Raw genomic sequence first — 14,075 nt, 5'->3', positions numbered from 1 at the left:
ACTGATACCTCTGAATTGTGTTTACTTATCACTTCAGGCCTATGAGAAAGCTGTTCTCTGAGAAGGTTATGGAGAAGCATTTACTTAGTGTAACATCAGTGTATATAATTGTACTAAGGAAAAGATGACAAGTTCTTAAACATGGAACTGGTTTCAGAGCCATCAAATGTGCTTTAGATTACTGAAGGAGCAATATAAAGATATATGCGTATGCGTTGATTCATGCAGCTGTTGATTGTGATAATTAGAGCTCTCCTGTGTTATGTTAGCACAGATGAATTATAGAAGGATCTTTGCAGGCTGTTACCAAAACCAGTAGGGAGAGCCATGAGTCCACTGGAAGGAGCAAAGGACATAAATTTTCATATGCACCTTCTCTGAAGTACAGAGATGAGATTTTCTTACACTGTTTACAAGCACATATACCAGGTGAAACAAAATAACACAGTATATTTCACTCAATCCTGTAAATCTAATTCAGTTTGAAAAAATGTAATTAGGGCTGAAAAATCATCTCTAGGCGCAAACCGAAAGAGGATATTTAACCAAATGATGTAATGCATATATCTAAACTAAGATAAAGGTATGTTTCAATACTTCATACTTTGCTAAAATGAAGGATGAGAACTGCCTGAGCTTTCAGGGATAATACAAACACTCTTCAGAGGGCTTGGTGGGTTTGTGCATTCTATTTTAGAAATTCTTGAAATTAATTAGTAGTATCATCTAGTATTGTTCTGAAAGCATGCACACATACAGAAACCATAAAAATTGTAAACTTCTTGATAATGTAGAATAGAAGACTTTTACTCTGATTGCAGTCAGGATAGGTATTTCAGTGAACAGGAATTGAATTTCCAGTTACTAATGAAATCTAAAATTTCACATAGCTCCTGAAATTACTGCAGCCAGTGAGTTGTGATTATGTTCTTGAGACTGATCTAATTTTTACACCTTCTTGAATTTGATGAATTGTACTCTGGAAGATTATTCCAAAATGCTTTCACATCATGACAGATGGAGCTGACAGTGCCTCAGACAGTATAAGAGAAGATTTATTATGTCTTCTAAGATATTAGCTTAACTTTTTTGGCTTATATATTACCCTTTGGCTGTGCTTATGCTGTGATGAGGTACATATATTCTAACTAGGAGTGGCATAATTAAATGCAACAAATCTTCCAAATCTCCTTTGGCCCCTCAGTGGCCATGTTTCAGTGGTTTGTTCCAGAATTATGTATGTAAATATATTTTTGCTAGGTAGTGGAGCTGCCATCCACATTAATTCTGTTTATATTTAATCTAAATATCAAGAGCTGTGGAATACTGGGATGGTGCCATTGTACTGATATATCAGATTTCATTTCTTTAGTCCCCCATAGACTCATAGAATCATCAAATAGTTAGGGTTGGAAAGGACCTTAACATCATCTAGTTCCAACCCCCCTGCCATGGACAGGGACACCACACACTAGACCATGTCACCCAAGACTCTGTCCAACCTGGCCTTGAGCACAGCCAGGGATGGAGCATAAGTTAGATCTTCAGATTCTGAAATGTTGCAGCCTTAAATCTGTTTCAACAAGTAGCTACTGCTGGATTTTCCTTCTGGAAGTTTGAAACGGAACTTCCTTCTTACTTCCAATTGTTTGATTAAAGTATATCTGATTTATTCTTCATACCTCCTCTGAATCAGCAGCAGCAGTTACCTTTATGATAATACTATACCATAAATTCTTGTGTGACTTTCTTGCTGTTACTGAAGCAACTAATCACTTTGTATGGCGCCACAAATAAAGTACAAAACCAGTAACATAGTAAATCAAACAGATCCCATTTCAGCAATATCAAAAAAATATGCACCCTAATCTGCCTTCTCGGTATTTCTGTTGTCATTTTTTATGCTTCCTATCCCAGTCTTTTTGCACAGATCAATCTATCACCCTTGCAATTACCTTTTGTTTTTAATACTTCTTATAGGAGTGAAGCATTCTTCATATTCACATACTCCAGCTTCTACCTATATTTTGCCTTAGAGATGTGTAACTCCCTTTGTTTTATGGCGTTTGTCATTTCTATTAAAGCTTTTGGCAAAAGTGTTTTATTAATTTCTGTAGAAGCACAAGAGTATTTGGTATATGAAAAAATGTGTAGGACCTTATACATAAGACTAAAGCGTTTTACCTCTGACACAACAGAAAGCATGTGGTTCTGGTAATGGATTAAGTTAACGGCATTGTAAGGGCTATCAGCTTTGGAGTGCATTAATGTATGTTTGAAATGTTTGCAAACTACATGATACAGATGTTTTTAGAACAAATGTCCTCTTAAAATCAAGTAACGTGGGCTTTTAGGATATCTGAAAGAGTGGAATTTCACAACACTATGCATTTGGAGATATTTTAGTACGTAATATAACTTGTCTGAACTGACAGATCCAGGCATTTGCAGGGTACTACAGATATCTAGCTCAGAAATGCATGTGTTATTGTGATGATCTGAAAAGATTTCTGAAAATTTTGTTAGAAAATAAGTTATTGCCACTCTTTGAGATCTAGATATTGTAATTATGTGTTTCTTGGGCATAGAGATGTATTTCTTTGTGACTTGCACAGCCCTATGAACATGATCTTAGTTTGGTAATTATTACTAGTAATATGAAAACTTCAAACCAGGTCACTTCTAGAAGAATATGGAAGAATATGAAAAATTGTCTTGCTGGCTTTTGTTTTTAACTGTTAGGAACTCAATTATTCCAGCACTTGGCAAAACCACTGAAGAAAATGTTTCTGTACTTCTCTGTCCCAATAAAGAAACCAAAAATCTGTAAATGGAACGAGTCAGGAATTTTTAGGTTAACACAGTGTAGGTGAGTTCTCGCTAGATACCTTGGTGGATTGGGTAGGACTTATGAAAAGTGCATAGATTCAGTAGTCACAGAATGGACACTGGCTCAGGTGCATAGCTCCCATACGTCTGCTGTGACCTTGCCACATTAGCTGTGGAAATGACTTACAGTTCTTCCCTGTTTCCTAAAATATTGACCAGGCATAAAGCCTTCCTTTGGTCTGAATGGAATTACCATAATTCAGTCTTGGTGTTCTGTTTGTTTTGTTGTATGAAGCCTGGCTAGCTATTTTAAGGGAAAAGCTTGGATTTGCATTAGATTAGAAATGTTATCATACTGCAGTGGGGTAAGGCAGAGAAAAGAAACCCCCTGTATTTCTGACTTCTGGCTGCCATCCATGCAAGGCTAGACAGATCGCTTTCCCTGTCCCTCAGTTCAGCATGATTGTCCTCTGTCGGTGAGTTTATACTACTGTAACTGCTTTCATATTAGTGGAACCCCTTCTGATTTACTTCAGTATAAATGTCAGGGTTATCAGTTTCTGATTTAGTCCATTTAATGTCCCAGTTCACTGAACTGCTTCAGGATATGCCTTGTCAGGGCTTATGTCCAATAAGCTCATGAGTAGATCTATTTAATTTTAAGGAAGTAACTGAATATTTGTGAAATGCTCAGTATTTTTAGTTCCTGTTGATGAAGTCAAAATATTAAAAGTATAGGCAGCTACAAGCAAACATTCGTTTCCACCTTTAGACATACCCGCACTTGAAAAGATAGATACTCAAAAACGCTTCCATTTCCAGGAGCTTTGCATCACAAGTGTATTAAAGGTGCACTGCTAAACAAAATTTTAACAACGAGTTCCATTATATCAGCACATCTCATTGTCACTGAATATAATGAGAAATAATTTCACATAATGTTGCTGAACCAGTTTATTTTCTGTACTAGTAGAATTTTTCTTTAAACTACTATGCAAATTTGAAGTGTTCAAAGTTAATTTTTTTTAATTATTATTTCAGTGGTGAGAAATTAATTGTGTACAAAAGTAAGATTAGTTATTGTTTCAATAATGCTTCATAACTTTCTTAATTTATAAATTAGCAATATTTTCTCTTCTTTCTTGAATTCATTAATGTCTCTGTTCAGGTTTCTGTAGAAAACATGATTCTTGAGGTTTTTGTTCTTCCTTACTTTATGGAGCTAGTTCATATTTTTGCAGATTTCTCACTGGTGGAACACTGCTCCTGGTCTGAATTTCTGTCTTCAGTTTAGTGTACATTCTTTACTTTTTAGACATAAGAGAAGTAAAATCAATAATTATAAAAACCATCCTTTTTAATGAAAAAATAATGAAACTATTTTTTTTGCCAGTCTGTATTTTTTTTCTGTATGTAAGGACAAATCTTCAGTGAAGAGATCTGAAATTTCACTGATTGATAGCTGAAATTTTGTAGCCATCCTTGAATTCAGACATGTAGGTTTCAGGCACTGCATAGAAAGGAACATATATATGTATTTCAAAAGTAGGTAATTCATATGCTATGAAATATAAATCTTGGATACTGCACTAATTTTTCAGTTTACTGGTGTAGAAAAAGACAGTATTACTCGACATTAAGCATTTACCTTTTATACTATTAAGGCACTGGCAGAGCAATGCAGTTAAACTAGGCAAATCTGAATTGCATCTGTTTTCAAGCATTCAGCCTAATCCATTCAGCTATCAGGACAAGAAATAGAAAGCAGTAGTTAAAATGGAAATGTCCTTAGTTTAAGAATAGGAAAAATCAGTTTGTTTAAAGTCCTTTGTAATGGAACTGTTTGTGTAGTTACTTTGATAACTCATTACTGTTTTAAGGAACTGCTTGAATTCTTCTGAAAATTACTAAATTAAGATGCTGGTTTTAGTCCTTTTCCTTGAAGTGACGTTCTACATGTACTATAGAAATACAACATAGGTCTCACTGACTAATAATTTAATGAATATTGTCACTTAAATTCTAGAATATTCTCTTCCAGAATTCTATTCTATTAAATATGTAAAATATTCCTGTTTATTATACCAAGTGAATTGTATGTTTACTTGCTATGAAAACAAAAGAAGTAAAAGTGTGTTATATGATTTGAATATTGCTGTCATTTATGGAAAAGCAATGTACAAATTTAAATATGTTTTTGCTGTTGTCAAGAAAACAGAATTTCTTAATTAGCACTGGGAAAATTCTATTCTGATAATAATTCTATTGTTTTCTTCTTGTGTTTGTTATAACTGTATATATGACTGTAAGTTGCATTTTTTCTAGGAATTTGTCAGGGAATATTTTTTCAAGTCTCATGAACGGACTTTTTTCTGAGCTGCTAGCTCTGAAAGCGCTGTAAGTATCATTCCTTATGTTCAAAAGTCTGTAATATTCAAGAAAGATATGAGAATAAACACAGCAGAGTTGAGTATGAATTCAAACAGGATAGTTGCTAGAAATGCATTCCAAATGTAAAATATGCAGTGATCTGTTGCCAGTGTCTGGCTCTCTATTGATGAGCTGCCATCTTCTACCTGTCCCGGTGAAATCGATAGTGCTGACAACTTGACCCCATTCCTGACTAGCCCAGTCTAGCCATCCTGGCCAGCATCAGTATTTTTTTTGTCATTTATGTTCTTACACCTCTCCATGTTTTCATGCTTTACATCATATAAACTATGCATGCAACATATAATGTATAAATACACTAAAACACTCATGTTAAATATTTTTCCTGAAATTATAATAACAATTTCCAGTTATTTATGATAAATATACCTCCCTGAGATCTCAAGGTAGATCTTAAGGTAATCCTTACTTACTTACGTAGATTCACTACTAAAAAGAGTAAGTGGAAGTGAGTTATAGTGTGACTTTCTACAGTAGCACATACTCAACTTTAATTCAGTAGTCAGTGATGCTGTTCTGTAGGAGAATGTGAATTAGTTGTCTTGGGATATCTTTACAATTATACATCTATAATTATGCATCCACAGTTAGCATCTACCTAGAATTAGTTGTCTGGAGTTAGATAATTGAAATCTAACAGAAGAAAATAAGTTTATGGAAAATGCCAAGGTGTACGAATTGTGATCTTTCTTTTCTTTCTAGACATTTCAACACCGATTCACTCATTTGTGACTGTAATCTAAAATGGGTCCTGCAATGGGCCAGAAATGCTTCAGTTCGAATAGCAGAGGAAACAGTTTGTGCGTACCCCAGCGCTTTACAAGGACTGTCATTTCATAACCTGAAGGAAAACCAATTGATATGTGGTGAGCTGTACTCTCATTTAACATTACAAACTGAAGTAGAATCCAGAGAAAATATTAAAAACAGAAATTATGAAAAGAAAAAAAAACCCAAACCAGAAAGATTAAAAATTGGAATTGTTTTTAGGCACAAGAAATGCAGGTATATGGCACAGAAAATACAACTAAGGCTGAAAGAGAATGGAAAAAATACAAGTTTCTTATTCCATATGAAATTATATATGTATATTTATTGCAAAAACACCACTTTCCTGTGTATATATTAGGCAACATGTAATTATGATTTAAAGCATTAATCCATGATGATAGCTCTACACTGTACACAGCACGAACTGAGGATTCCTACAGGGATTTGTAGAATGTTTCTTTCAAGTTATACCTCTGACAGCATGACATAAATGTCATATTTCATTCTTGTATTTTTCATTTTTATAAACCTGTAACTATACATTTTAGTGCTGTGTCTTGAGAATGAACAGAATTCCTACAGTGAGCTTCAGTTAGGTGAATTCTGTATTTGAAGACATCTAAGTGAATCAATTTTTGGAAAAGATTTTCCATCACAGCAAACATAAAATCATAGAATGGTTAGGGTTGGAACGTGATGGATATGGTGTGGGGAAGGAAACAAAAAATATAAATGAGTGAACAAAACTCATCTCACACTGAACACTGTCTAGCAAAGAGCAGACTAAAACAGAGATTTTGAAAGTATCACATACTGCAGAGAAAAAAATCTCGTCTAAGATGATGTGGTAGGTTCCATAATCAGAAGTATAATTTCACGCATACTTGATTAATCACAGAATCTTTGAATCTTTGACTTTCTTGAATGACGGGAAATTGCTGGCGTGGTGACTTTGCTAATGCATTATGGAAACAAAAGGAAAGTAATGCTTTTATCCTAATAACCACAAGAGGAATGATGCTGCTGCTAACATATTTATAGCAGAAGGGACATTAGAGATCATGGGAGTAATAACAAAATAAATGTTTTTAACAGCTAATGCAGATGTTTATAAGTTGGGAGAGATGTGAAAGGATGTGAATATCAGCTACAGAAAGTCCACCAGCTGAATTGTTAAGGAAACACAGATACCTGCCTGGAGGCAAATAAGGGATGGGTACTTGTAAGCAAAAGGCAGAAAAGTTTCCAGTAGCCTATATTACAGAACATTTGAAAATATGCAATACTTCTCAAATACCAAGCTGTCTTTTTATAGAGACCCAGCATGGGCATCTTCATAGAGATCCATTTCCCAGCAGGAAAAGTCCTTTTGAAAATTCTGGAATGATCAGAAGAATTGATTACGGACTGTTAATTGGTATTCCGAGGTTGCCAATGAATGTGTGCCTATGAATTTTACAGAGGAAATGAAAGCAATTTCTCAGAATTTCATACTTTAATTCCTAATAGGACTCCTTCCCACACCTCTGATACAGAATTGATAATTCCCATATAGTTCTCAACTGATATTTATAATGTCCACAGAACACTTGACAACGTTTATAATGACTGCCAATAGCTTGACACCGCTTTTAATATCTGCAGAGAGCTTCACAGTGGTTATATTTGCTGAGCCTTCCACCAGCTCTGTAATGTCTGCCAGGTACTTCACAGTGTTCATAATATTTGTTGGGCAGCTCACAGTGCCCACAAAATTTGGTAATTTCATTTTCAGTAACTTAATCTGAATTTAGGCATAATAGAAGGCTGTCTGCTGTCAAAATAACAGCTATTGAGAATGTTTTGAAAATGTGTTAAAATATGCATAGAGCTAATCAAATCAAGTGTATCTTAATGAAAATATTAAGTGATTTAGAAATTAAAAACTCCTGCATATGAACATCTTTCATTCCATCAGACATTTGTATTTATAGTTACTATCCTACTTCTACATACTAGAAGATGTCATGAGGTATCACAGTCACAAGGTTAGCATAGAAAAGAAGAATTCAATGGAAAAAAAAACAAAATAGAAAGGAAATGGCAAAGATCTTCCCAGGCGAATTAGGGAATGAGTCAAAAAGTCAAAGTATGTGGAGAGGAAACTGACAGTAAAAAAAATTCTTAGTAGCTACAGGGAGCAATTCACCATGTGCTTTTTAGATTTATGTTTTGATGGGAGAAGAAATCATCTTTCAAATTTCTTTGTGGCAAATCTTTCTCATGCATCTGATAACTCAAAACAGCCAAAGTAATCACCCATTGAAAACAGTTAAACACTTGCTTTGGGGATTTTAATAAGAGTTAATTTAAGTGACTGCACAGTTTTGGAATTCACAGGGTTCTGCTTGCATATTTCATTAACAGCTTATAAGAGCTACTTAAATCTTCCTTAACAAAAATCTCCAACTCAGAAATGTTCAGCTATAAAACGGTTGTTGACAATGTTGGAAATAAGCCTGAAAAGCTAGTTTTTCCTTTGTCTTCTGCCTCAATTATGAAGGACTGCAATGAATTCATAATGGTATGGACGGAGTATCTTTCTGAAAAACGATTGTGAAATTGGCTTCATGCAGTGCCTCGTTACTGTTTCTCCATGGCTTCAAATAGAACTTACTCAATTTACAGGAGGAAATGTAATTTTCCGCAATACCAGTGCTATAAATTCCAGCTGAGGTCTGATAGGAGTCTGTGATTTTCCCTTGCGCACATCATCAGCAGAAATGAGTTCCGTGGGCCAGATTCTTCACTCAGGAAAGACCTGTATGGATTTTTGTCTTAAGGGAATTACAGAAGAAGTGGGGATTTGATTCTTTGCACTGATGAATGAAATATTAGAATTTAGTTTCTTAGTTTCAAAGCTGTATTGATGCTATTGAACTAATAGTACTAAGTAGTAAAAGTTCAGTTGTTTTGCAAATTACGGTTGACATACAATTCTGATGAAGACTTTTTCTGTTAGAAAATGTTGACTCATCAAACAGATGTTTGGAAAAGTGCTGACTATTTTGTCTCCCCCAATTAGATTTTATTTAAGTTTAGAAAGTAGTTGACATAATGTCAATAATCTTTATGTAAATGGTTTTGCTAGAAATGGTGCAAATATTTACTAAGTATACAAAAATATTGCCAAAGTCAAAGTGCAAAAATAATCTTAAAGTGCTTCAGAATATTTTTATTTCTTTATTTCCATCACCAAGAAAATGATCTCATTCTCCTGGGACAGAATACTGTTTCTCATGCAGATCTACTACAAATTTAAGTATTGCTTTTTGCATGTATGTTTTCTCTACAGATGTTTATAAATGAGTAATTGGGTCCATACTATCACCTTTTTTTTTTTTATTAAAAAATAAATCACTTCAAAAGTAAGAAAATATAAAACGATATTAAGTATTTTTTTCTTAGTTTAATGCTTTTATACATAATAAATTACATTTCTGTTCCTTTATGCATTTTATCATTATGCAGAGCATGGATAGGTTTAGGTTTTTGCTTAGTGTCAGTAGTTTTTCAGGCTTATGTAGTCTACTGTCCTAATCTTGGTCATCATATTGTTGCATGGACCTATGAAGCAGACAGGTTAAAAGAACTACATGTAGTATCTTGTCAACTCTTAGGAAGTCTAAATGTGGAGAGGCACCTCGATTTTTTTCAAGTCATTTTGCTCTACTCAATCAGATGGTTTGGTACATATACATCTGCACCATCTCATCACAGCACTTTCAGGCAAGCTAGTTTTGTCACATGTCACCCTTCCTGTTTCTGTTGTTGTCCATGCCTTTCCTAGCAGCCTGCTCTAAGGCAATTTGGCAGTAAGCCTGATAAAGTGGTCTTTTAACAGCCTGGAATGGCTCTCAGGCCATGTTAGCAGAGCTTATTCTAGCCCTTTGCATCTGACCCTTTCATGAGGAATTGACTAAATGTAATCTAAAAATATGCTTACCCTCTTTCTCTATCTGTGTTGATGGAAAGCTATGCACAAGTCTCTTTCTTGGAAGAAATGAATCATTTGCTTGTGTCTTTATTATGCTTCTGCACCAAATTTTTCTGTTTCCCACTTCCTTATTTGCCATGTACTGAATGTGAGAAAATCTTGCATTTTGAACTGCTTCAACATAGGACTGTAGGACAAGAGTTAAAAGAAGTTCTAAGATACAGAATTATTATTATCATTATTATTATTATTACTATTTGCTCATCTCTGAAAAGCCCATGTGGTTGCAATAACTAGCAAGGGCAAATGGAGACAATTAGCAAAGCTACTGTTATTGCATGTTCTTTACATGCCATTCTCAGTCAAGAAACTTCCAGTGTAAGGAAATAGATACAAGCTCAAATGTTAGTTACATTCATTTTAAGATGCAGTCTCAGGGAAATATGGTGGAAACAGAACTTGCAAAGCACAGAGTAGTGGCAAATTACAAAGCAACAAATCCTAGCTGAGCCATTTTCCTTTCTTGTATTAACGTGACTGAGATAGCATCTATTTTCATGTAGTGTATTTTCATCTACCTTAATGGGGGAGGATGGCCTTCCTAGGCTCAGGAGTCTGTTTTGCAGACACACTGAGTATCCAGAAGCTGGTTTTGAATTCTTTTGTTGCTCTGGGTGCTCCATGTTCATGAAAATGAACTGTAACGTGCAACATGTTAGGTTCATGCTTGGAGTTGTTGTTATAGTATGTTATTTTGAAAGTATGTATTATGACAAAATGTGTGTTCTATTCATGGGTAGTGTGCTTGTTAATTGTGATGAATAGAAATTTAACTGTTTACATCAAGCTTGTAGTGAGAAATTATTTGGATAGGTTCATAATTTTCTCATAGGTTTAATAGTCAATTAGGGCTTTCACTATTGAACAGTGTCAGGGATGGAGCATTTACCACTTCTTTGGGCAACCTGTTCCAGTGCCTCACCAACCTCACAGTAAAGAACTTCTTCCTTATATCTAACCTGAACTTCCCCAGTTTAAATTTAAACCCATTACCCCTTGTCCTATTGCTACAGTCTCTGACGAAGAGTCCCTTCCCAGCATCCTTGTAGGCCCCCTTCAGATACTGGAAGGCTGCTATGAGGTCTCCACGCAGCCTTCTCTTCTCCCATCTGAACAGCCTCAACTTTCTCAGCCTGTCTTCATATGGGAGGTGCTCCAGCCCCCTTATCATCCTCATGGCCCTCCTCTGGACTCGCTCCAACAGCTCCATGTCCTTTTTATGTTGAGGACACCAGAACTCTATACAGTACTCCAAGTGGGGTCTCACAAGAGCAGAGGGGCAGGATCACCTCCTTCGACCTGCTGGTCATGCTTCCAGGATATGGTTGGTTTCTGGGCTGAGAGCGCACACTGAAGCCGGCTCATGTTAAGTTTCTCATTGACCAACACCCCAAGTCCTTCTCCGCAGGGTTGCTCTGAATCACTTCTCCGCCCAACCTATTTTAAGATTGTATTTGTTACATAGAAAATTATGAAGTACTTTCATCACTGCTTACCTACTGTCACGTATTGTAATCTGCATTTCTCATGCTTAAATATCAGTAGAACATTAAGGCATATTTCTCTCAGGCCACATGCATCTCCCTAGTCTATTTTAGTAGGTAACTAATTTTTTGCAATCTTAACTGAAATACCACAAAAATTCAGAACATTCAAGATGTTTTAAATCACTTAGAGTAATACCATTGGGAAAAATTAGGCCATTTTCTTTGCTATACTTCCTGTATAAAGTACATTCATTTTTTGAAGCAGCTTTTTTGTTCTTGACATAGACACTTAAAATGCAGTGTGGCTTTCAATGCTTCCTCAGAAATAGTGGAATAGTGATCTTTCAGATGCTTTATATGTTGACATGGCCTTATAATTTTACCTGATGTATTTGTATATTGCTTTCTCTTCATCCCTAGCAAAGTCTGTTTCCACTGTCCAATAGTAAGAACTTTGAAAGAGATATATACTTTTAAAATGGTAACAGTAGAAAAAAATAGATTGATATTGGGAAATCTAATCTTTGAAAGAAGAATTTTTCAACATTTAAATTTAAGCCTGAAATCAGCTGAATGTGTTCAGCCTCATTCTGCATCAGCTTTTAAGAATGCTGTCAAATATTTTATGCTAGGGATATTGGGTGAGAAATGATATTTTAAGTTGTTTTTTTCATATGGTGACAAAAATTAATTACCTACATTGCCCTTTGAGTCTTAAAACAACGATTGTATATATATGCGCATAGATTGTTCCTAAAAGTTTCCTTTCCTACATGAAATATGTTGCAGTAACAAATACTGACTCAAAGTTAACAAGGAACATTTTTACTTCATTTATTTCTCTCAGTGTACACAAAAAGTTTTTTCGGTCTCATCCATTCTTTCCTTAAATTTAGGCATGGTTTTGAGATTATTGTTTCAACCATTTCCTTCTTCATTTAGAAGTCATTCTTACTACATTAACACACTACAAATATTGAACTGTGAGGGTTTTTCAGTATGTAGTAACTGACTAAACTCAAAATCTCAAGTACAAAGAATGATGGATTAATTATCTAGATTTAGATTCCAGTCCTGCAGTTTCTTGGCAGCCTACAGATAGCCTGCTGCATTCATGCAGAGCATCATTGTCTTCAGGAATATTCAGGATCAAGACTTCAGCTCCAATTCTGCAGGGGAGTGCCTAATCATATGAATAGGTCTAATTATATTGAAATAGGAATATTCACATTAGTAACCTCTCACTGGATTAGGTTTTGCAAGATATGGATAGCGATACAATTATTTATAGTTAAATCTTCTTGCAATTATTTCTATTTTGCAGTGTTAGCAATTCAGGATTTGTTTTTAATAAGAAAATATGCATAATAACAGAAGGTCTATAGATAAATAATGTAACTGCACATTTTTGATCCTCCAGAGATAGAGGTGGTAGATTGCACAAGTCCATGGGACCTGATGAAATCCATCCACGGGTCCTGAAGGAGCTGGCGAATGAAGTTGCTAAGCCACTGTCCATCATATTTGAAAAATCCTGGCAGTCAGGTGAAGTTCCCGATGACTGGAAGAAGGGTAATATAACCCCCATTTTCAAGAAGGGGAAGGTGGAAGACCCGGGGAACTACAGACCAGTCAGTCTCACCTCTGTGCCTGGCGAAATCTTGGAACAGTTTCTCCTGGAAAACATGCTAAGGCACATGAAAAACAATGAGGTGGTTGGTGACAGCCAACGTGGCTTCACTAAGGGGAAATCCTGCCTGACCAATTTGGTGGCCTTCTATGATGGAGCCACGGAACTGATGGACAGCGGCAGAGCAGTTGATGTCATCTACCTGGACTTGTGCAAAGCGTTCAACACTGTCCCGCACGACATCCTTGTCTCTAAATTGGAGAGACATCAATTTGATAGATGGACCACTCGGTGGATAAAAAACTGGCTCGATGGCCACACGCAAAGAGTTGTGGTAAATGGCTTAATGTCCAGTTGGAACCCTGTAACGAGTGGTGTCCCTCAGGGATCGGTGTTGGGACCGGTCCTGTTCAACATCTTTGTCGGCGACATGGACAGTGGGATTGAGTGCGCCCTCAGCAAGTTTGCCGACGACACCAAGCTGTGTGGTTCGGTTGATACGCTGGAGGGAAGGGATGCCATCCAGAGGGACCTTGACATGCTTGTGAGGTGGGCCGATGCCAACCTTATGAATTTTAACCAAGCCAAGTGTAAGGTCCTACACCTGGGTAGGGGCAATCCCAGGCACTGCTACAGGCTGGGCAGAGAAGAGATTCAGAGCAGCCCTGCAGAGAAGGACTTGGGGGTGTTGGTTGACGAGAAGCTTAACATGAGCCGGCAGCGTGCGCTTGCAGCGCAGAAAGCCAACCGTATCCTGGGCTGCATCAAAAGAAGCGTGACCAGCAGGTTGAAGGAGGTGATCCTGCCCCTCTACTCTGCTCTCGTGAGACCTCACTTGGAGTACTGTGTACAGTTCTGGTGTCCTCAACAT

At 36.3% G+C, this 14,075-nt stretch overlaps 1 protein-coding gene across 2 annotated transcripts in view; it reads left to right on the top strand.

Moving 5' to 3' along the window:
* The window catches only part of LOC115608698 (adhesion G protein-coupled receptor A3-like), a 284,297-nt gene that overhangs the window by 105,348 nt on the left and 164,874 nt on the right, over positions 1–14,075 (top strand). For both annotated transcript variants that reach the window (XM_030487919.1, XM_030487920.1), the window contains 2 exons: positions 5,155–5,226; positions 5,983–6,146. In XM_030487919.1, coding sequence (XP_030343779.1) covers positions 5,155–5,226; positions 5,983–6,146 — 236 coding nt within the window. The remainder of the gene's footprint in view (positions 1–5,154; positions 5,227–5,982; positions 6,147–14,075) is intronic.

Source organism: Strigops habroptila, chromosome 5 (genome assembly GCF_004027225.2).
Source record: "Strigops habroptila isolate Jane chromosome 5, bStrHab1.2.pri, whole genome shotgun sequence".
Lineage (NCBI taxonomy): Eukaryota > Metazoa > Chordata > Aves > Psittaciformes > Psittacidae > Strigops > Strigops habroptila.
This window is presented reverse-complemented; position numbering and strand designations above follow the sequence as displayed.